Source organism: Podarcis filfolensis (genome assembly GCF_964270895.1).
Source record: "Podarcis filfolensis genome assembly, chromosome: 1".
Lineage (NCBI taxonomy): Eukaryota > Metazoa > Chordata > Lepidosauria > Squamata > Lacertidae > Podarcis > Podarcis filfolensis.
This window is the reverse complement of record NC_139604.1, coordinates 78,710,036-78,735,149: the sequence shown is the minus strand read 5'-3', so window position 1 is coordinate 78,735,149 and position 25,114 is coordinate 78,710,036. Positions and strand designations below refer to the sequence as shown.

Genomic DNA, 25,114 nt, shown 5'->3' with positions numbered 1-25,114 from the left:
CACCTGTTGCTGCTCTTGCAATATTAAAGTAGCTGTCTGTTGATTTCATATACTTCTATCTGCAATCTCTTTCTCCCCCCCCCCCACACAAAATAAATGGTGCAATAAGCACACAATGGGTACAGTACAAGTGCGTCTCTACAAAACAAAAGGCACATTCGTTACTCTGCAGAGAATCACTATCTATCCTATAATGAGAGCTAAAATCTGCACTAATTCTCACACAGAGATCCCAAGGACACACATTTCTTATACAGTGGTATATGAATGCTTCGGGTTACAAACTCCGCTAACCCAGAAGTAGCTGCTCCTGGTTGCGAACTTTGCCCCAGAATGCGAACAGAAATCATGAGCCAGAGGCGCGCACGCAGCGGGAGACCCCACTAGCGAAAGCGCACCTCAGGATAAGAACGGTTTCAGCTTAAGAATGGACGTCCGGAATGAATTAAGTTTGTAACCAGAGGTACCACTGTACTTTTACAGTTTCCCAGCTATGAGGATGGGGTCCCTAAGACAGCAAAAGCTTCTCTCTTATCTCCTGCTTAATCTACATTTGGAGCAAATCCATACAGCCATACTTAGCATGTGATAGCCGCAGGGGAAAAGAGCTATGTCGACCACCACTCAACAATGTGGAAAGCTGGTCATCTGCAGCTTCCGGTCATACAGTTAGGATTCCTAAGCATTACTTCTTACTTCACTGCATTACCACTGGCAACCAAAGAAGCCCTTCATGTGCAGACAGTACATGATAGTTTTTAAAAGTTTTGATCACATTGAAAACTGATTTTTAGCCCTGGAGTGTGCTGATTAGCCTGAGTCACTGAAGTATGCTGTTTTATTTGCCACAGTGGGTGGTACCAATGGGGAACCTTAAAGGACACGAGAGACCTTGGTTTGTACTGCTATGTGTCAGGAAAAGGATTGTTGCTTGCACAGCAGAACATTCTCCCCCTTTCCTGTCTCTTGCATCTCCTAAATCTGTTCTGGGGTTCCCCAACAGATTTGGAGGGGGAGTGCAAGGTATGTGAGGAGTCGGAGTCCCGTTGTGCAAGTAGAAATCCTTGCACTGACAGGACTTGTTAGTTGAATTACCGCCCCAACGCATTCCATCTCATGCCTGCTTTGGGCAAACACTGAGCATTTAACAGACCGGTTTTTCTCTCCCCTTGATTATACTTTGCTCCTGGCAAACATGAAGACTGAAACACAGGATGGCCACTCTATTGTTTGGGCTGCTTTGGCATGCAAGTGGCATAACCCAATTGTTTTTAGCTTTCGGATGAGAACAATTATAGCTATATGAGCTGTCTTTCCCTACTGATGTTGCTAACTTCGAAGAGGCACAAATATTTCTTTGTTTAAGACTTTTTTAGGGAAGCTGACTAAGACAAGGCTCTTCTTCGTGTCGTACGAGATCTTGTTTATTTGGAAAAAATGATCATCTTAGTGCTAGTTGCATCTAAACACTGGCCTACGTATTTCTATTAATATTCTCATGATTTATCTTCAAGTTGTATTCCCAGAGGCCGAGTTTGCTGAAAATGACATTAAAGATGACGAACTTTGACTTACAAGTGTTGTTTCTCCCTGGAGAAGGGGTAGGAGAGGCGTTTCACTGTCTGATGTTTGTGTTCTGCCACTTTAGGTTGGATGGGTTCCGTTATTTTTTGAATTACGGAATTGATTTTTTTCAATAGGCCATGAGGTTGATGAATTTGATATACCTGAGGACCAAACAAACAATCAATCCATTATTTATTTCAAGTCATTGACAAAGGATACCAAAGCATCAAGAACAGAACATTCTTCAAAAGAAAATCAAAATCAAAATCTGTACAGTACAAGGGGCAATGAAAATTGGAAATAGGTGATAAGTACACCCTTTGCATGCTCTCTGCCAGTGGGAGAGTCTAGTTAGTGAAGTTCTGCTCTGGGGAACTCTGAATTGAACCCTGTTAATGTTTAAAATAATAATAATATACAATAAATGATTCCAAATAAAGGATTAAGTAAATTAGAACAATTTATACAGATTGCAGAATTTTCTTTATCTCCCATCCCCCTTTTTAGCAACGAGTATACATAGCTTTAGTTACGATATAATAGTACTTCCTGCTTTGGATCATGATGCTCCCATCTATTTTGGGAAAAGAACAATCCTACTTCTATGCAGTTGGACAAGATCTGATCCCTTTCAACCCTACACCTCCATAATTTAACATTCTTCAGTATAATGGCAGGCTATTGTAAAATTTAGAAACATAATTAAAACAAGTAGCATGATAAATGGGAATGGATCAGCTCCTAATCTAAAACTGAAATCCCAAAGTTTAATTTTAGTTTTACTTGCAATAAATTACTATGTACTCTTAGGCTGTCTCCTGTTCCATTAGAGACATTTCCCTGCAGAGTCTGCTTTCTGCACTTAGCATGTCATTAAATATTGATCCATTTCTCAGTTTTGCACCCTGAACAGGTACAGATACTTCCCTCAGAAGCTTCACATTCATCACATCCTCCTGTCATCCGGTGACAATGTGCTGTCACTTTCATAATGACAATTCAAAGATTCATTGGGAAGGCAGGACTAGGTCCAACCAATCCTTTCATGCTCGCCAAATGTTGGGCATAGACATGGGACTCTTCATATGCATAAATCTATATACGGAACCACGACCTTGTTGTGTTGTTGCTGGTGGTGACAGGCAGCATTGGAGTGAAGGACACAGAACCCAACTTATTTGTATTTGCCCTTTCACATCAGAGCGTTGGGAGATCATACACAGAGAAAGGAACTCTTTCCCTGGGTCTTTTATATCACCCATGTGTTGCAGCTGCAATGTGTTGCAGCATAGGGAGCAAGGGTGGCCTTATCATAGACAAGAAGACATGGGATTCAATTACACTGCTGCAGCAAGACCTCTAGCACTGATGGCGAAGAAATGTCATTCACTTTGTGACTTGGTTACAAGGCTTCCCCTCAGAGGATATTTAGAACTTCACTCCTGTTGGGATCCATGCAGTTGTGTCTAACAGAGAACAATTTCTCTATAGGTCAGCAAGGTTACCCTACAAGAGGAGTAGCAATGGCATCTAAAAGGATACACAACCATTTTAGGTTTGCAGAGCAGATGTGCGCTGCTCATGTTAGGGTTGCCACCTAACCCTATTTTGGTTTACCTGATCATGCAGACTGTTTCTTTTCTTGGGAGAAGGGTATTTTTTGTTTGTTTCTTTTCTTTTCTTAAACAAAATGCCTCAAGTATGTGCAGAGGGCTGTTCCTTGATGAAGAGAATATTCCCTTGTTGGTCCTGAGGTTGTTTGGACATGCCATGGAACCTGGCATACTGTACTTGGTTATCAGTCTGCCCGTAAAAGGCTGTGGTGGCCTCATTAGTGTTGTGAGGCAGTCAAGGAAAACATAATAAGCAGTCTCTTGACTGAGTGTGGGAGGTCAGCTCTAGAATGGGTGGATGTTAGCAATAGACTAAGGTGCAGCCATATTAAATGCAAACCTGGGCAAGCTGCTTGGGTGCGATTCATGGGGAAATGGATATAAATGTTAATAAACAAACTGCAAAATGGTAGCAATTTCCCCACGTGCATCTCAAACCACACATTGTTATGTCACTGTGCACAGAATATGCATTCATACTCACAGCTCACAGCATTACATTATAAATTGTATAGCAAATTATATTAAGTAGAAAGCTAATTTCTCCACTTCTTGTATTTAAAGACAAAAATTGTTCATAAGGACATGTAAATTAATCAGCATTTGGAAAATAACCACACTAAACCATAAGTAACTGTTTTATGTTTCCTAGTATAAAATAATATTTAAACTAACCTTTTTTGTGGGCATCTTCAGTTTCATAAATTCTGCTTCCCGGCACAAAACATTCCAAGGTGCATGTATTTTTACAAATCCAAGCCCATGTATTTTTGTCTAAAAACATTTGGAGGGAGAGAAAGGGAAAACTTTTTATCAAATAACCTAAAACACAAATCTGCTCAATTTCACACAGGCCTGGAAGATCCCCCCTCATGAGCTATTTCCCAAAAGCTAGTTTATTTGACACGTGGATGAAACTAATGACTACATTTCGCAGAAAACAACGGAGGGATGCGAGAGAGATAACTCTGATTCACGTAAGACATAAACAAGTGAACAATCATTTAAAGGATAAGCCAATATCCCATAAAAATAGTTTGTGAGCATAGCACTGATATTAAACAGCCCAGATTGAAGATTAAATAATAAAGACATTTTGTAAAGGAAGTGGAATCGGTTCACAGTGGATAAAGTTTTCTTTACAAGGGCAGAAGATTCTAAAACTATAGTGGCCAAGAGAGGAAACACTTCAGCTATGTGATTTTTGGGAAGCTCTTTTGTATCTTGGGGGAAGTTGTAGAGCACCTGGTTGAATGCAGAAGGTCACAGGTTCAATTCCTGGCATCTCCCAGAGAGCTGCTGTCTGTGTAGTCAACACAGTGTTGGACAGACTGATGGTCTGAATCAGAACAAGGCTCAGTATAAGGCTCCCAATGTTCCTATCCCCTTTGGACAAGAACCAACACAGGGCTTGGGATGAATCTTTAGAACAGCTTTTGAGCCAAGACTAACCATTATTTCACATTTTCTCTTTTTAAAGGCTTGTTCTGCACCCAGCACAGTTCCTTCTGTAGCGAGTGTAGATGCTGAAAGGCTCAACGACACTGCCAAGTGCTGCCTGCTGCGCAAAGCAGATCACATCAGTGCAGCTGACATGTTTAAGGCAGCAGTGCTTGATTCAAGGTCTGCTGCTGGCAATCTCTGAATGTAATTAGTCTCAAGAGGAAGGCGCAATGATACCTGTTTTTAAACAGCAATATTTGAATCTGCACATATATTACGTTTCCTGGCGTGACCAACGTATTTGTCTCATCAGCAAATAAACAACAGAAGCTTTCATGCAAGTTAGTCCACATAATTGACAAACGATGTCAAGAACATTGCAGAAAACTTCAAAGGACAGCTCTGTACAAAAAGCAATTCGAAGAATGGGTGTATACAGAGTTCCTCCCCTACTTTTATCAGTTTTCTGTAAGAGGAATTTCAAGCCTTTCTCCAGAAGTCTGAGGTCTACAATGATGCTTTAAAAAAAATAAATCTAAAGTTTAGGATTTATTGAATTTTATTTTAGAATAATTATATATATTTAAGGGGCTAATAAGGTAGCATATACATTTAAACTACTGTGTTCTATCCAGTGTTCCGAAGCAAAGAATTATCAATGAACACATTTCCTGCATCACTGTATCTACCAAGAAAAGCATTTTCTACTGAGTTTCTGTTTCTTCCACACTTGTTGCGGACACAAGAGTCCCACTAAAAAAAGGAAGGAGAAATCCTTGCTATATCTACTAGGTAAAGATTGAAATGGAAAGTGGCAATGCACTAAAAACACTGGATTAAAATTCATTACTCATTTACTTCACAGCAGTCCAATTCACTGAATAGCTGATAAACAGAAATGTGTTTTCTCTTTATAGTGCCATCTATTCCTGGTCTTGTCTATAGGATGATCGCTTTAATGTCTGATTGATTGCCTAGCATAAATCTGGGTGTTTAAAAGTCTGCTCCTCTGCAATGTTAGTTTTGCTTGCATTGAGGAGCTGTTGGATTAGGCAATACTACAGATTTGAATTTTAGTTTAAAAATTGTTTCCAGTCTAGTAAGTAATCTACAACCAGTTTGTGAACACCAGCTCAGAGGCAAAGAGCATCTTCTCTCAGCCTTTTGTTTCACCGCTGTTGCTGCTGTACTAGTTTGCACAGGCACAAAAGCCTGTTTTCATCCTGCCGTCCTGTGCACCTGCTTACTAGAAATACATTACTCAAGGGACGTAAATAGCTGCCAATCTCCAATATGGCAAAGCTTCAAAAACATGTATTAGCTTACTTCACAGAGCAGAATTTAATCAACTTAATATATGCCTTCCTTGAAACAAGCTTTTACTTTTAACCAATATTAAAGTCAGCAGTAAGGCTTCAGGCAACTCTCAATGACAGCCAATCAAATGACTGCAAGCCTCCATTTTGCCCTATTTCTAGAACTGATCTCTCTCTCATCTTCAAACACTTGCTTATTTTTGATATTATATGCGGATGGATAGCAATATGTGCAGCTGCAGCACTGAATAGACATGTGTCTATTCAGAAGTAAGCCCCATTGAGCTTAGCAGGACTTACTCTCAAGTAAATGGGTATAGAATCACAAGCTTAGGCTGCAATCCTGTGGCCCTCCAGATGTTGTTGAACAACAATTTACATCATCTCTGACTACTTGACAAGGCCAACTGGTGCTAATGGGAGTTGGAGTCCCATAACCTCTGGAGAATATAGCCACTTGGCTGGGAGTAAAGTTCCCTCAAAGTCAGTGTGACTTACTTCAGAGTAGACATGCATAGAATTCTGCTGCCAGTCAGAATGCATGGAAATCTTCTGCCTAGAAATACTACTATTACTGTAAACACTGTATTTGGTAAAAATGATAAATTGAAGTGAAAAATACTGTCTGTCCAGGAACATGTTAATGTGCCTCTTTCAGCAAAACTGCACAACCATATCCAGACAAGTATCATACTCTGGGGATTAAAGAGAGTAATTGTGTATCAAACAAACCTTTAATATCATCTTTAGATTTGTTTATATCAAACTGTGTGTGTGTGTGTGTGTGTGTGTGTGTGTGTGTATAGACTGTATATATAAAATTTATTTAGTCTGCCTATATCATTATTGGCCTCATTTATTTTCAGTGGAAGGTTCATCACCACTAAGGTTCAGCACCTCCCCCCAATTTATTCCTCTTCAAAAGTGGTTTTATTATTTATTTTGTGGCTGTGGGGTTTTGAGCTTACCTCTTCCATTGCAAGGTGGCCAAGGGTGGTGTTTGAGCTCCACCACTCACCAACCCAGCACACACCCCGCAGCATTCCTAGCTGCCCACACTTCCTGGTATGAAAAAGCCCCATGGAGATGTTATCTTATGAAGTCTTCTCCTGGGTTTTGGTTAAACTGTGGGCACGTGGGAAGGCTGCAGAGTGCAGACCACTGATAAGATGATTTGTAGAAGCTAAGGGACACTCACAAGCATCCCTCAGCCACTTAAAAGTAAGGTAAGTGCAAAAAAAAAAGACCCCTAAACATCATTCATTACTGAGATTTTATCTCCCCTCTGATCATTTTCAAATGCCATTTCTTTCCCCATCAACTTATGGGCACTGGTGGGGGAGGGGGAACACAGGAGAAATTTTGGGCACAGCAAATATGATAGTCTTTATGGAAACAAATTTTATTAGAACGTGCTGCTAACTTTGTAGGTTGTTTAACACATAATACCAGATTACAGACTGCATGCTCTCTCCCCTACTCCTTACTCCTCCATGCTCCAGTTCACTTACAGTAGTTATTTCTAATTTAGTTCAAGCCATAGTTTGCTGTTGCATCCAAACTGGCAAACTATGGCTTGTTCATGGCACCCAAACCAAAACTGGAAATTGCATTCAAATCAAGGGCAAACCATAACTTGATGATTTGGATGTACAGTAACTGGAACACTGGGGTTTGTTAACTTGAGTAAGTAATATTAAAAGACCTTATACTGTGTAACTGAATTGACCATGGTTGAATGGCATCTCCAACATTTAAATTAGACATGTGACTCTTAAAGTCTGATTAATTTAAATATGAAATTTCATTCAACTTTCACCAACTTTCTCTATGTGGGTGTAAATGTCCATCAATCCAGACATATTTGACTTCAAACAGCAAAACACACCACTGAATGATAAGTTGTCTGCTTTAGATTCAACTAGCCATTTTTCTACCTTGTGTTCGGTAGACGGTAGTCTGTCACTAATTACAAGTTTATTCATGGCAGTCTAAACCTGTTTCACTCTCCAAAAAAGAATAGTCTGGTATGTCTAAACTAATGTCTAAGCTAACTGCTAAATTCATGGAGTTAAATCTAAGACTTTTTTTTACAGAACTAGCTTCTGTTTATTGCTTTCTGGAAATGAAAAGCATAATGCTGATATCAACCTATACAATTACTTGCCAATATCAAAGAAATTATTGTAAAATGTTAGCAAGAATTGCTTCAATTTTATTGTATTTTAGATGTGTAACGTAAAACAAAAAAGTGCAAGACTAATAACCAAAAATAGTGCCTTAGGGTGCAACCCAAACCTGCCCACTATCCTGGCAGTGCTCCACTGCCAGGGTCAAAAGAAGCAGTAAGATTGCTTGCAGGTGACATAGTAATCAGGCTCAAATTGGACCATATGCTGTTACTCAATGGCCCTGAGACTGGTTATGGGGCTTTCTGCTGGTGCGTATCCTGCCCATGGCACTCCCATTTGCCTGGCAGGCAGAAGAGGGAGGTTGGCGTTTCCCAAGTGATGCTTCCAGGGTGTTGGCAGCTTAGCTGGGAGAGGTGGATGAAGAAACACCTCTACTCATTCCACCTCCCTGCCAGCCTAGTGTAAGGGGAGTTAGGTGGGCTGGATTGTCCTGTTCATCTGTACAAAGCAGTACAAGCACATTTGTAGAAGTAGTCCACAGTGTGGAAGATCAGGAGGACTGAGGACAGGAGATCCCTAACTTGCCCTAGCTCCTACCACTTATTCTCAGATATATTCGAAGAGAAAGTTGATTATCTGCTGTTTTCACAATCTGAGGAGGGGTTAGCAACCTCAGGCCCAGGGGCTGAAAGCAGCCTTCCAAGCTTCTCTATCCTGGTCCTTGGAACTGTCACTAGGCCACACTCCCTCACTAGCCTTGCTTCAGACTTTCCTCAAACTCTTTTGCCTGGCGGGAATGTGTCCCTGAACAACAATAATGCTTCTTGCTTGTCTGGACAAAGTTTGGAGAGATGTGTGGGTGTCCTTTTGCACTCAGCTTACTGAACAAAGGGAAGTGTCAAATCCATTGCCCCACCCACTTGTGCCTCCAGCCCCTCAGAAGGTTGCCTGCGAAGGAATGCAGTTCTCATGTGGAAAATGGTTCCTCTGCCCTGGTTTAGATTCAGGCACTGAAGTTCAAACACAGCTCCTCAGTCCTGTAAATGCACACACAAATGCATATTCCACTTCCCTCTTCAGCTGATGTGTTGGACTCAATTTATGATAATATTCCTGTACCTCTAATACAGCATGAAAATGAGAGAGAGAGAGAGAAAATATGAACTGCTCGGATTTTCTGTTCTATGAACTATTGTACACAAAAGAGTTCTGGTTCCATGTTGACTCTGGCAACCTTTAACGTGGAGTCTGAAGGAAACTGACTTCAGCAGCCAATTGAAATTGAGCCTCTGCCTTTGAAATTAGTATGTCTGGGATTCTCTCTGTTAATCATGCTGGCATTAGTTCACTCATGCCACAATTATTATTTGAGATAGGCACTCTTTTAATAGAACACTTTGCTTTGGCTAAGCAGGTGAAAGGAGCTATACTGTACCACTCCTCTTTAATCACAGCGTAATTGCATCTTGGATCCCAGCATTTAATTTGGAACTTTTGCTAAAAGGTTCCCTTGAACAAATGGAGGTTAAAATAGCAGTATCAATACTTCTTTTTGACGGAGAGTTGGAATTCCTATAGCCGTTAGACAGAGAAATATGTGGATCTTTTAAATACTGCTTCAGACCTTATGTGGAAGAAAGCTTGAGCATGAAATTCTAAATGCAAATTTTCTTGCTTCAGGCTTCAGTTTTAAGTCTAGTGGAACTATTTCTGTGTGCAAATGTTTTTTTGCATGTATGTGATCTGTGAAACTAAAATGGCACAGAATCCCACCCTACCCCACCCCATTCTGCACACCCTTATCTGTGCAAAGGTAATATTGGAGGACATTTTAATGTCAGAATTCTTTTTATACCACTTGTTGGTGGGGTGGGGGACATTTATTCAGAGCCCTCTCTCCCTCTCTGCCCTACGACAAAGGCCACCAGATTGATGTGGAAGGAACTGGGGTGATTGTCATGTTCCAAACTTGGTGGAATTTGAGACTTGATTCTAAGTTGCTTTGGGTCTGTCTGTTAATTTAAAGGGGGAGGGGTTTGGTCAGTTCTTCAGATGGGAACAAAAGACTTGCTCTGGATCTGCTATCATCATCAGTTTCTTAAAACACTTTTAAAAGAAAAATTATTTTTAATATTTTCTAGATCTAATAAAGGCATTGTAATAATCCTATGAAAATGGGGTTTTGGAGCACTGGTGTATAAAACTCTACTCAGGTTCCTATATATGAGGGTTAAATCATTGGCATGCTAGATAGTCAATTTAATGGGGTTCATCTTATTCATTCCCCATTTTTTTTGGCTAGGTCACATTATTAAACCTTGGTATATGGGCTGAGGAAAATGGTGCAGAGTTTAAAACATGCTGAAGTGGTCATCAAATGCTGAACAAAAGACAGCAGATCCAGCTTTCCCTGTCATTGCATCTGTTGGGATTTCTGCCTGTAATGCAGCTCCTAAAGGCATAGGGCCTACGTGAAAGGATGGACAACTTTACCAATATATACTGAGTTCCCACAGCCACCAGTAGTGTGGCAAATTTGGGTTATGAGATGTGAGTTGGAAAGTGTCGTGAAGAAATCACACAAACATTTTGCAACACTTCAGACTTTCTGCTAATACACACCCCTGTACGTACTCATGTGAATGGACCCTTGTTCTGATTAAATGAAAAAGGTTTATGTAAGGTTAGAAAAAAAAAATCTACTGGAGGGCAAGGTCTACAGTTCTCAAAGTACAGCTGGGGTCCTGAGGGAAAGGAAGCAGACCTGGCAAGATTAAGTAAGAATATTCCCAGATCTGCAGAGATCCGCTTACAGAAGTGTGGGTGTCTACAAAGGACTCTGCTGGGATTAGAGAGCACTGGGATCTTTGTACAAAACCACAGGCCTTTCTCTTTACTTCAGTAAATAAGATTCTTGTTAAATTTATTTTGCTTTTCTGTTGCTCATCTTCACCCTTGCACGACTACCCTTCTAAGAGGCCACTAGCAGAAAGGGACACGTCCTTGTGGGAAATAGTGCTGACAAGGTCAAAATATACTTCCGTGGGAAACTCTCTCTGCCTTGGAACCATGCCCCATAACTGAAACAATATCTTCCACCTATCTGTCTCCTCTACCATACAAATTCCTGACACTATGCTGTTCATATGTAAGGTGAAACGTAGGTTCTTATTATCATACAGTTGTAATGTTTTAAAGCTCATAGCCATGTCCACTGTTTGTGTAGACTGTTTCTCTGGCTCAAGCACCTTCCCCTAGAGGCATGGATGTAGACCTTTAAAGTTTACTTTGTACGATCTTTTGCATGTCTATTCAAAAGCAAGCCCCACTGAGTGCAATGAGACTCGGCCTGTCAACACATTACCAGTTTAAAACAAAGCAAGATCGTTCTTTTTCTCAATTCAGAAATTAGGTGGTTTGGGGGAAAGCACTTCAAAATGCAGCATTTCGTGACATGTCTATACCATTTCCCAAACCAGCAGTGGGAGCACGCTGGATGCAGAGGAAACAGGAGTGTGTGCTAGTCTTACTCCCAGGTAAGTAAGAACAGGATTGCAAATAATCCTATACTAACAGTTATTTTGTCAGGATGAGGTTTAGTATTTTTAGCCTGTCTAGTTTGAGCCCTGGAAATATTCACATTTTTATCACTAGACTATAGTCCTTAATACAGCTGGGGGGGAGAATCTGCATAATAAGAAATAACAGGGAATTTTCATTCTGCCGATAAGAATAGTTCGCTTTCCCAGTGCATGTATTATCAGCAGTATTTAATACAATACAGCAAAGTCTGCTTGCATTTATACACACAGACATGCCACCTCAGAATAAATGTGGCATATATGCCATAGCTCCACTATGGTTGATATTTTTAAACACTTTTGGGGGGGGTGGGGACAAACAAACCCAATCTTACGAATCAAAAAGTAGCACTGCGGGTGAAAGGCAGGACTTGATTGTTTCTATTTGCAGGGATTTTTCTTTTTATCATGGGGGAGCACTGAAAAGTGATATCCCAACCCCAGCCCCAGTAGTAGGCAATGCTATCGTGTCTTCCCAAAGGTGTCTCAGTAGGAGAAGGGAAAGCTGCATCTCTTTTGTTTCCCACTCCACATACTTGTACGCCTGTCATCAGAATATGCCCAAGGCCCAGTGCTCAATAAGGTACGGCTCTGGAAATCTGGCTTTTTACACCTATAGCACGGATGGGGAACCTGTGGCACTCTGGATGTTGTTGGACTCCAAGTGTGAGCAGAATGGCAGAGCCATTCTCCCACCACCACAGCTGCACCACACTGACCTCACTGCTGCCTCTCCCCTCTCCCAGTAAGCACAGCTACACAGCTGACGCAAGGCCAGGTGTGTGGCGCTGCCCCTCCCATCAGGACCCCTCCTGTTGAACATACATAGCAAGGTCATAGCTGGACCAGCTCTAAGTTACATACTAAGGTTTCTGGACCTCTGGAACCTTCCAGTGCCTCACCTACCAGTCTTGGCAAATACATAGCCCAGCTAATTTTTAAAAAGAATGAAGGGAATAATTACGTCTTCATCTCTTTCCAACTCAAGGCCGGCCTGCATAAGGTTGTTTTCGTACTCTTCTCTGCGGACTCTCTTGTCATCTTCATGGTAATCCATGTGGGGCTCACTGTCGTGCATATTAACCTGCCCTGCTTTCCCAGGAAGCGGCTGGTCCTGTTTGAGGCTCCGAGGCCCCAGGTCATTGAAATGGATCCGCCTGGTGAGCGTTCTGCTGAAGGAGGACTTCTTGTAGTGGTAAACCAGGATATAATCCACTTTCCTTTTCCCGTCTCTGAAATAAAGTCCATACTTGCAGTTGGCATCAGGATCTTGCGAGAATGAATTCAATAACTGCAATGAAAGGAAAGGAAATGTGTTCAATCATCTCTTTGACTAAGCATTAAAATAATCAAGTATTAAGTATTTCTTTTCAGCCACAGCAGAAATTATGAATTTACTCAACAAAATGTTACAAGTTAATATGTTTGCTGGTTGATCAGTCAATAAGTTCAGTTATCAGATATATATATGTGCATGTATGTGTTTTCTTGTAACCTGTGCTAGTACTGCCCTTTGCAATGAACAGTGGGCTTAAAATGTGTTAAATGGATTAATAAAATAAGCAACTTTTAAAATATATATTTATACCCCAGCTTTATTATGTGATGAATCCCAGGTGAACCTAACATGTGTCTCCCTGGTGGTCACCTATCTAGGCAGTGACCAGCCCCAAGTTTGATAAGGCTACCTAAGAATCTTGGAAGCTGTGCTTTGATCAGAGTGCTGGGAACTGTAGCTCTGAGAGAGGGAAACTACAGGTCACATGATCCCGGGGCTCTTAAACAGAAAGCGCATGTGTAGCCTAAGCCTGAGCAAGATGGTGGCTTCATGTGCCTTCAGACTATATCTTGGGTGCAACTCAAGATAATTCAGACAACCAATCTGAGGTAACTGATCAACACAAAGTGACTTGCCTCTTCAGCTTTGCACAGTGAACTGGATGTGAACTCGTCCTCATGGGGCCAGATCTCAATTTACTACATCCTAACCTTCATAATCTGACCTTTCCAACTCAGAAATACTTGTGTAGATCAACTTTAATTTCATCACCAGTTTTATCCTTCAACCAGTTTGTGAGTTCTCTAACTTTTTGTGCTTTAAAGCCGGCTGAGATCCTTTGCCCTTCTCCACCGAAGGCATCTGTGTTTTACTACTGACAAACAGATTAATAATATGCTCAAACATTTGTCACTTCTCTGCATCATGTGAAAAAGAGATCATTTTTAACAGAGATTGAAAGGAGCCAGCTGGTCATATAGCTCAGCCAAAAAGGCCAGTGGACCACAGCCAGGGTTCAGTTTTTTCATTCATTACTCTTTCTCATGGAAAATTAAAATGGAAATGCATTTACCAGTCCTGCCCCCCCCAACTCCATGATAACAAAATATGGATATTGCAATTAAAACTTGCATTGTTAAATGAATATGAAATTCCTGAAAGATGCATCTCCAGATGAAAAGGTAACATTTGGTTGTGCATCCAAGTGCATATTCCATTAAAAGCAATGTGGTACAGATAAACCACGCTTACACTGCATTTGGCTGTACATCTGAATTACACGTTGTCCTTTAAGAAGGCACTGCCTCTATTGCAATCTAAAGGCTCTTTTAGGTGGAGGGAGAAATTAGGCTTGAAAGGGAATTCCTTCCATTCCACACAATTCCAGGGGGGCTTTGATAATGCTTGACTGCTGTTCTTCCTTGCTTTGAGAAGAAAAATAGATGTTATCTTATATTGTCTTGTTTTGTTTAAAGGGACACGTGCGAACTCTGCTTTTGAAAAAGACTCTCTGTCCAGCCATAGACCACTTCCAACGTTGCCTCTGATGGTGTGCTAACTTCTACATTATGGTAGCTCCTTGTGCCAGTTGGTAATGTTCGAAGGAAGCAATTATTATGTGAGGAGAATCCATTCTGTGGCTCCTTCCCCATGGCACTGCTGCTTTAGTTACAAGGACAGGAAATTATTGCACAGAATGACCGCTCCCCACATTAAATGGGGGGGCACGCTTTGAGTGGTCACACGCAGCCCCCTGGACCCTATGCGGCACCATTAGCACAGGCTTGGCTTCGCCTTCCCCAGGTGGGATACCTGGAGGTCTCCGCTGACCACAGCCAGTTGCCCAATCCCGCCTGGAGAGGCGTTGACAAGGTGATCAAGCCAGGTAGGGGGAGGGACCACCTGCCCACACAATAGGGGAGGATCCTACCTGGGAACCGTCAGTTGGCTCCAGAGCTTCTCCCATCCTACCCACCCTCAGTTAAGACTTCTTTTGCAGGTTAACCTTTTCTCCACAGGTACAAGGGCGCTGTTGAAGGGCCGGAAAGGAATTCTCCTGCATTGGCAGGTTTGCCGTTCCCTGTAGCAAAACGTCACAACTTTGGCAGTATCAGGCCTTGGGCGGAATCCTTTAGTCTATCTTTCCTAAATGGGGGTGGACATGTAGCGGTGGCCCACGCCCCCTCCTCTTTGTGGCAGCGATACCAGGGTTCCCCGTTAAAGGGGTTTTGAGGGGAGGCTTTGGCCATACACCTAGAGGTTGTCATTGCTCTCCCCTGCGATGGCGACGTAACAGGGGTGGGCTCTCTCTGCTTGAACATATGTTCTCTAGAGCCAGCCCATCTCCCCCACTAGATAACCCTGATGTTCCCCAGATCCCCGGTGGGGGACTGGGAGGGATAAATGCCCAATGCCTGAGCCAAGGCCTACCCATATCTGAAGCATAATAAGTTGTGGCCAATTTTAATCCCATAGCACATTGTCTTGAGTCTTTATTCCACATGGGGGCTGCCCAGGGTTTGGGGGACTCCGCCTGTCCACGCAAAGGAACTGTGGCATGGACTCCTCCCATCACTTTGGACAAGGCTAGTGCAGTGAGGCATGCAGCTTCTCCCATGCCACTAAAGGGAATGTCAGCCTCGGACAGCCAAGGGCAGATGTTGTTGTTGTTGTGTCATCCAAAGATCTCAAGGCGGTTCACAGGATAAAAATGTTGTTGTACTGTATACTTGAAACATTAGTGCCACACTCTTGCTAATTAAGTGCAAATCCTAAAGCAGAAGAGGCAGACCCAAGATTAAGTGCAGATGCACTGATAATTCAGTTCCAGCTGTTTTAAATAACATATAAGCCTGTTGTTTTGGTCCCTTCAAACAACCACTAGCAGGCAGGCCAGTGGGCACACACCTGTTCTTTGAAAGGAGTATAGCACTTAGTGCTTCAGCCATTCCCAGGCTAAGTTAGCAGATGCTAGCTGTGCCTCAAACACAGTTTTCCAGCTGGGTAAAGTTGACACCTTAAGACCACCAGAACAGAACAAAGGAACTAGAATGCAAGATGGATTTGTATGGCTTGGGTGGTAAAGACAATACGGATGTTCCAGATCAGGATCTTCATGTATTACACCCACTTTTTCTTAATTAAACAAAGTACTCAGAATTATTCCTTTATTAGGCTGTAAGAGGAAAGAAAGTCATTGATGCTTCCAAGTTTGCATGTGTGGTCTCTCTCAAGAGACCACTTTTATATAAATTTGGCTGTAGTATAAAAAACAGATGCTTCCTTTTGAGAAAGAAAAAACATATTTTTGTGCCATTTCTCAAAGATGTCTTGGCCTCCTGATCTGCAAAGTGTTTTGTTCAAGAGCTTTTAATAAATTCTAGTCTTAGCTGAAGTGACTAAATGCTTTCATAATGTGGAGAGATGTAATTAGTTAAGTTCTAAAACTGTGCCAGGCTGCTGAAGAAGCATGAGAACTACATGAAAGGCCAAACCAGACATTATAAGAGGCACACAGGGATGCCACCACTCTGCTCCTCTTCACTCTATTTTCTTTGTAACGTATAATATAAATGTAATGTCTGATATGACGTCACTGTGCTGATCACATTAGACTTTAATAATAATAATAATAATAATAATAATAATAATAATAATAATAATAATTTATTATTTATACCCCGCCCATCTGGCTGAGTTTCCCCAGCCACTCTGGGCGGCTCCCAATCAAGTATTAAAAACAATACAGTGTTAAATATTAAAAACTTCCCTGAACAGGGCCGCCTTCAGATGTCTTTTAAAAATAGGATAGCTGCTTATTTCCTTGACATCTGTTGGGAGGGCGTTTCACAGGGCGGGTGCCACTACCAAGAAGGCCCTCTGCCTGGTTCCCTGTAACTTGGCTTCTCGCAGCAAGGGAACTGCCAGAAGGCCCTTGGTGCTGGAACTCAGTGTCCGGGCTGAACGATAGGGGGTGGAGACACTCCTTCAGGTATACAGGACCAAGGCCGTTTAGGGCTTTAAAGGTCAGCACCAATACTTTGAATTCTACTTGGAAACGTACTGGGAGCCAATGCAGATCTCTCAGAACCGGTGTTATGTGGCCCCGGCGGCTGCTCCTAGTCACCAGTCTAGCTGCCGCATTCTGGGTTAATTGTAGTTTCCGGGTCACCTTCAAAGGTAGGCCCACGTAGAGCGCATTGCAGTAGTCCAAGCGGGAGATAACTAGAGCATGCACCACTCTGGTGAGACAGTCCGCAGGCAGGTAGGGTCTTTAAGAAGTGCAGGGGGAGGGAAGTGCACACACAAGCTCCCCCCTGCTGCCCCAGTTTTCCATACAGGCTTCTCTCAGACCTTCACACGTTGAAGGTCTGAATGTGACTTCTAAAAATACTTAGACAGACAATACTGGCCTAATGACGAGTGGTGAATAAATACCCAACCTTTTTATGCACCATTCAAGGGAACATACACCATATACAGCATGGATTTAACCAATAAGTTGACACTATACATAGTTTCATTTTCAAATGGTGCATTTTCATGAAGCCCTTCTAGTCGCTAGAATCTAGTGCCCCTTTCAGTGGCAGTATCTGAACTTCAAAGCTCTGTCTTGGGTGCCATAGTTCAAATCTGGACAAATTTCTGCTCCCAATCACCCATACCTACAGATGATTTGAATCATCTTTTAAATGTCTTTAAATAGTTGTTTTTAGCTTTTTTAAAAACAAGAATTTTAATGTTTTATTGTATATTTTTGTAAACTGCTTCGAGGTTTTCTTATACACACGTGGTATATAAATTTTGTTAAGTAAGAATAAACAAATATGTAGCATTTTTCGAGCTGAGAGATGATGTCTCTGACTTCTGCTTGTATGCATACAGCTCTACAACCCTCTTTGCACACTGTGTGCTCATTCACTGGAGTCACCCTATAAGTCTTCCCGGTGTTTATACTTGTACTTGGGAAGAAACAAACATTCACCTTCTTCGCTCTGACACAGGCACACTGAGCAACTCCCAGATTCTTGCCCTATAGCCAACTAACTCACAAGCAGAGAAAGGAATCAATTCTTTCCACTGTAGAGTTTTCATCGTAGGAGTTTCATGTGAAAGAATTAATAAAAAAAACGAACTGCAATATGGCATACACCCCTAAGATTATGTTTCCATGCTAGTCCCAAGCCATTATGCCTCTGCAGGTCTAGTTGCCTGCTGCATTAAGGTTTATAAGCAGCCCATTTTTGAAACGGTGCCCATCTAAAGAAGTTCCAAAGGTGAAAGATTTGAATAAACCTGAAGGAGATAAATACCAATAAATTTGTATTCAGTAACTGATCAACATGTGATTTTGAATAAAAAGGTTTCTTCTTCTTCTTCTTCTTCTTCTTCTTCTTCTTCTTCTTCTTCTTCTTCTTCTTCTTCTTCTTCTTTTATTTGTACCCCACCCATCTGACTGGGATGCCCCAGCCACTGTGGCAGCTTCCAGCAGATTTAAAAATATAATAAAACATCAAACATTAAAAACTTCCCTATGCAGGGCTGCCTTCAGATGTCTTCTAAAAGTTGTATAGTTATTTATCTCCTTGACATCTGATGGGAGGGCATGGTGAATATTTTCTCACCACAATTTGAAAGCCATACCTCAAAAGGCAACTCAGTATTTATTAATATGTTCCCTAATGGAGAAAAAAAGTTCTGCTTGTAGGACATTGCTCGAGAACAAGGACAGAGTCCTAGTTATCCCTTCATCCGAACTTTTTTCACTTGCTTACTAGTGCCAAGAAATAATCAACACTGTTTGTGGTCATTGTAATTCTTTTACATACATTTGCAGCACAATCCTGTGCATGTCTACTGAGAAGGAAGTATCACTGAGTTCAAAAAGGTAAGTGGGCATAAGACTGCAGCCTTCAGTCTATACTTCACTGTCTATACTTTTTGAATTTAATTCCCCTATACAAAAGCACATGACATAATACATGTATTAGCTTTTAAGGTGCCGCAAGTGTCTTGTTTTTGTAACAGAAGGCTCACATGGCTCCCTTCCTGGACATCGATCATACACTTGGGATCTTATTAGTTTGAGGTTTTCACTTTTTTATGGCTGCATAATATGCAAATGCCAACAGGTAAACTTCCCCCCTCCCTCATCACAGCATTTATATGCCAAGGAAAGTTTTTCCCTCTGCAAAAGGCATGAAGTGTGATATTAGAGGGACAGAGGCTAATCCTTTGTGCGTTTGTGTGTGATAATATCGTTAACATTTTAATCTCAAAGCATATCTGGGAACAGCTGCCTTGAGGGTCATTTTGACAGAAATATAAATGATTTTTAAAAAATAAAGATATACTATTTCGAAAATTTCTTAGTATAGTACTGCAAGGGGCAGCTGAAGGCAGCACAAAAACTTCCCACAAAATTTACATTTAGCAATGCAAGTATGTGTGTGTGTGGTTCTGTGGTATCTAGACTGAAATACCCGCTTTAAAATGCACTGATTAAAGTGAAACCTTCTCATGCAAGCCCTCATTAGGCAGTGAAATGCTGTAATGTTATTTAGCGTCAGACATCTGAAACAGTCTTAGTTTTGGAAGGAATACTGTACAGTGGAGTGCACAGTTACAACCCTGGGGTTATAAGGGGCAAAAGGACAGAGATCACAGACAGGATTATGTTGTTAGCAGCTAGATATGTCAACAAATAGGTGAGAAGACGCCTCCTCAACTCACCGTACTCTCCGTGCGAACGTATCCTATATCTTCAATAGCTCTGATGTTGATAATGTGGATCCCTTTCTCATCAGCAGGTAGCGTGGAGTATTTCTCATTCACCCTCATTGTTCTTTCATTAGGAGAGTCTCTGAAATCTTCTGGCAGAAACTCCACCCCATGAAATGAACCATCGGTGTCTGAAGGAAAGAGAAACAGGTTGTTTTAAAGCCTTTCATCACTTCTCATCCACAGTCTCTCTCTCTCTCTCTCCACCATCCAGCTGGAACTTGTCTTGTTCCAGTCGGCATCTGCCCCTGTCTTTTGTCTCTCTTCCCACCCCTTTGTGGGAAGAGAGACAAAAAAGTACCTCCCCTGCCAGCTTTGCCTTATGCTCCCCTGGTTCTACTCAGAGCACTTCTGAGCTTTCCCCAGGTTTCTTCTTGACACTGGCTTCCCTAATCAGCAGCACTGTAGAAAGGATTCTGTGTTTCAGATTATAGGCACCACCAATGAACTATTCCAAACTGCACTGGCAGCTGAGCGAACTGGATTTCTAACTGATTGTTTTAGCAATAGCCATTGCAAATTAATTGGGCTCAAATAAATAAATAAATAAATAAATAAATAAATAAATAAATAGCATAAGCCTTTAAAACAATCACCAGAGTAAGACACACCCACAAAACACATAGCATGCTAACCTATTAGCATTACCATTATTTATGTGAATTCTAAATATATGTAATGGAAACAGAATCCTCACAACCAAACCTGTTGGCAGTCCTGTCAGTTTGACAAAACTGACCACTTTAGGTGAAAGTCCCTTCCCCTCAAAAGATTTAGCTCACTCACCAAGCCTGCAAACAGGTAGCTAGAGTTGTCAAAACTTGTCCAACTTTTTGTTTGTGTGTCATTCCACTCCAGCAAGGGGCCCTGAATGCCCTGCCCTGGGTGATGGATGCACATTCCTTAAAAGCACATGCAATATCCTTTGGCATGTGTGGACTACTGCATGCTGATCAATTTGCTGGATCATAGGAAGTAGGTAGTAGCTTTCAAAGATATATCAGTACTCAGTAAAGCTAAATATGCCTTGCAATGCCGTCCTGTACATTTCTACTCTAAATTGAATGGGATTCACAGGTAAGTGTATTGCAGCCTGAGTCTATAGTGCCTCGATTTTAAAGTACCTGGAAACTCTGTATCAGCTTCAGCTGAAAATTCATGCTAAAGGAGTCATTCTGACATTACAAAAGACTTCAGTCCTTTGTGCAGAAAAATGCTAATACATGGATTGACTCCCTTATTAATAGAGAACTGAAGAACAGACTTGTACAAAATTATTTACAAGCCAAAATCACATCCCTAAAATGTGTGTGTGTGTGTGGGGAGATTTATATATTGAAAACTTCAAATGAAGTGTTCCCAGCTAACTGCATTTTGGGACTTTGTCTAAGCCCAGTTTGGGGAAGTATGGGAATTGTCTGGAACTCTGTTCAGATGAGTCAGTTCTATTGTAGAATCCCAAACAACTGTCCATCTGCCGGTGTGTACACCTGAGCCCATAGTGCCATCACCTTTGGCAATACATGACGTAAGGCAGAACAAATATAGCAGCGTAAGAGGCAGGGAACCATGAATCCTCTTTGTTATGGATAGCAGAAGAGATGTGAAATGTAAATATCTCCCATAATACAATACTGTATTAAGCAGAAGCACCACTTCAATTGAATTTAATATGAGGAGAGTGCCCACAAACAGTAGGTGCATGCAAATCCCAAGATTTCTATAATCAGCGGCTTATATAGTTACTGGCCTCATATGGAAGACTGATATGAAGCACTTTCATTCCTACTCTCTTTGTCTCTGTGTTACCTTTGGATGTTTTGAGAATACAAAATGCGAAGTACCACTGTAAATGTCCTTATGCCCCTCTGTTTCTCTGGTCTTTGCTTTATCAGAATCAGAAATGCAGGCAGGGTAAGATCAATAAGTAAACCACCCAAGCTTTGTTCACCTTACCTAAGATTTTCCTCCTAAGGCAGGAGTTCCTTCTGGCTTAGGGTAAATTTTTCAAGATTACTATCAACTTCTATCATACTTCTAATAATCCTGAAAAACAAATCTCCCTTCAGCTGTTATGACTGTGAGGATGGAGGTTGCTTTTAAGGACACCTCATCTAACAAGGAAGGTTGATTATGTTTTTCAGCATCCAACAGAACACCTCTTAGAAGGTACAGTCCTGAATGACATGTACAGAATGAGATGGTCTAATGAGGGTGGTGTCTGAAAAGATCCCAGTCCAGATTAGACATGCATAACTTGCTTCTCAAATGTCTTTCCCTCCATGAAACACAAGTTATGGATGACTGCCAGGCAAATCCAATTATTTAATAACATTAACTGAGTTTCACTATGATTAAAGAAGAAGGGGCATTTCCTGGTCCTTGTGTCTTTAGTGAGAACTTCCATTAAGGATTCCAGTTCCAGTGAATAAATGATCACTATTAATAACTCTCCCTTCCAAAAAGCTGTCTTTTACGCCAGTGCAGCAGTGGGAGGAGAGGTAAGAAGAAGGAGAAAAGTTATGAAAATCTACAGTGATACTGTGCCTCCCTGATAGGTCATATATTCTGAGTTTTATCCATGAAAGGATAAAATGGAACACAAATTTGGCCAAACTGGATGCCTATGTTCAGGCACAGGAAATGGACTCATAATAAGAGACTTTTAACTATTTCTTCAAGGACTGCACATAGGAACACAGTGAAAATAGGAAACTCTTTTATACTGAATTAAACTACTGATCCATCTAGCTGCAGGCGAGGAGAGTGCTGATACACTCCAGTACTGCTTATAGGCTTCCCACAGGCACCTGGTTGGCCAGTGTGAGAATAGGATGCTGGACTACATGAGCCACTGGCCTGATCAAGCAGGGCTCTTCTTATGTTCTTAGTAGTCTGAAACACCTGGAGGACACAAGCTTGGAGAAAGCCAATCTGCATGGACTGGTAGTAGCTCTCCAAGGTTTTAAACAAGAGTCTTCCTTAGTCTTAGCTGGAGATGCTGGGGATTGAACCTGAGGGCTTTCAGATGCAAAACCTGCGCTCAACCGCTGAGCTAAGGCCCTTCCACCTGCTTGTCTATCTTTGCATCCATTTTATGATACAATCTCTCTACATTACAATTCTTTAACATGTCTGTCCTGAGAGAATTAGTACTGGTGGTTCAAGAGTGGCATGCCCAGTGGAAGACAGCAAGTCACCTACATACGGATTCTGAAAAAGAAAAGCTTAACTGACACGAAGAGAAACTGGCAAAGCATCAGATATCATCTTAGATGATTAATTTTCCCTACCCTTTTCCTGTGGTGGTGTACCAAGCACTGACTAATATAATAAAATGGTCCTTCATTTCTTATTTATTTATTTATTTATACCCCGCCCATCTGGCTGGGTTTCTTAAGAGTCATAATCTAAAAAGATCCAAACTTCATTTCCTCTTGTATAGAACATAAGGGGGTAAGTCTGAAAATACAATGGCAAGGTTCCATTCCTGGCAACTGTACTATCCTCCACTGTCCTGCTTTTGTTGCACTATAGTGTGACAGTATCCGTCTAGACGGCAATAATGTAGCAATATTGAAGAAGTATTGAAGAACAATAAATGAAGTTCTCCAATGATTTATAGACAGTATGTCCAGTATAACTACATCACTAACGCACCATTATTGGGACAATAACGTGTTGCAGATCACACCCACAAAAAACACCACCAGTCTGGAAGGATCCTTAGTTACCTCCTGGAATGTTTCTTGGAATATGAAGCACATATGTTGCTAATATGGGTCAAGTCCATGATCAACGACATTCAAAAGCTCCCTCACATAAGGATCCCTTCTATTTATATGGGCTATCAGGCTTCTCAACAGCCACTCACCTGGTCACCTGTGGGAGAGTAAGAATAATGTCTAGGTGACATCATGACCAGGTGACCAAGAAGGGTGCAACTGGGAAAGGGCTGTCTCTATTTTCCTTCCAGGCTGTTGCTGTGTGGTAGCCAGGCAAGCTTGAAAACTTCTTCTTTCTTTCTTTCTTTTGAGGGCTAGTAACATTTGTGGATTTCATTGCAAGGATGTGTGATGCCTCTACTGTCACATCCTAAGAGTGTGATGCAGAAGAATGGCTTGCGGATGGGACCTGCTCCCATGTTGGCAGGTGCCTACACAATCAGAGCTGCCTGTGATGCACATAGGATAAGGTGTATAGCACAGTGAAAATAGCATGACTACAAATCCATGGTTATACAGGAACAGGCTAATGCTGTATTAACAAATGGACCACGGAGTACAACAGCAGTAACTGTAAAAGCCAGTGTGTAAAATAGACCTGTTTTGCTGCTCTCCTGCCTTTTTAAGGAATTGGGGTTCCCTGGTTATCTCTTAAATCTAGCAATCTAGCCAAAGCCTGCCTGAGGGCACATTTTTTTATATATGCTAAGCGGACTGTGGGAAAGAATGATGTTTGTGTGATGGCAAGCTCAATCAGGCAATTGATATTTGCAATAAAATAATCAGTCATTACCTTTAAACCTAACTGAGATCTGTTACCAAGATAAAAGCACAGCTAGTTTATTTAACGAATGCCTAATACTCAAATTCAGATACTGGACCTGCCTGAAAGGGTGGTTTTGTTTTTGTTTTTCATGACCACTGCTTGGTTCAATTAGTATAGCAACTAGCATTCCTAGGTTTAGTTGCTGCATTCAAAAAATATCCATATGGCTGAAAACTACAGCTGCTCTTGCTAGCAATTTTCTTACATTTCCAGGGGTACAGTTAGTAATTTTAAGACTGAACAGTCTTACAGGGAGGGGAGCTGTTTAGGTTGTGATGTGTATTACTTTAAAATGCCTCTCCCCGACATAGTAGTATTACTTCACAATGAAATCAGGCCCTCTGTGTTTGGTGGGGCCTTCTTTGCTCAATCCACTAAGTGAGGTCTTGGACCAAAGACCTGCTCTGATGGAACCACCTTCTATTTCAAAATATCCCCAACCACTTCTGCCTTCCCAGTAGCTGTCACTGCCTCCCTTCCTCTTGCTGCTCCTTGGGAACTCTTCATATTCCCACTTCACTCACTCACAAGTCTCCTGCTGGCCTGTTACTTCCTCCTTTCCACTCTGATCCACATAGCCCAGAGAAACCTGCTTTCCTCAGCCTCCCCCACCCCACAAGCTCTCACCATCTCCATTCTAGGTCGGCTTTCTCCACTCCATTTAGCCAACCTTGAACCGAAAAAGAACAAGAAGGATATTAGTCTCAAACCACAGCTGGGTGGCTCCTGTATTCAGACATTCTATAAGGAAGTTACTTTATACGGGGAGGCCATTGGCTTACATAGCTAAGCATGGCTTTCTCTGGTTGGCAGCAAATCTCCAGCACTTTCTCAGCTTTGCTACCTGAAATGC

General features: G+C 41.6%; 1 protein-coding gene across 5 annotated transcripts in view; it reads right to left on the bottom strand.

Moving 5' to 3' along the window:
* The window catches only part of ANO1 (anoctamin 1), a 139,034-nt gene that overhangs the window by 58,250 nt on the left and 55,670 nt on the right, over positions 1-25,114 (bottom strand). For all 5 annotated transcript variants that reach the window (XM_083601779.1, XM_083601778.1, XM_083601781.1 and 2 more), the window contains exons 2-5: positions 19,663-19,841; positions 12,616-12,942; positions 3,855-3,953; positions 1,576-1,727 (exon numbers count right to left, since the gene is read on the bottom strand). In XM_083601779.1, coding sequence (XP_083457905.1) covers positions 1,576-1,727; positions 3,855-3,953; positions 12,616-12,942; positions 19,663-19,841 — 757 coding nt within the window. The remainder of the gene's footprint in view (positions 1-1,575; positions 1,728-3,854; positions 3,954-12,615; positions 12,943-19,662; positions 19,842-25,114) is intronic.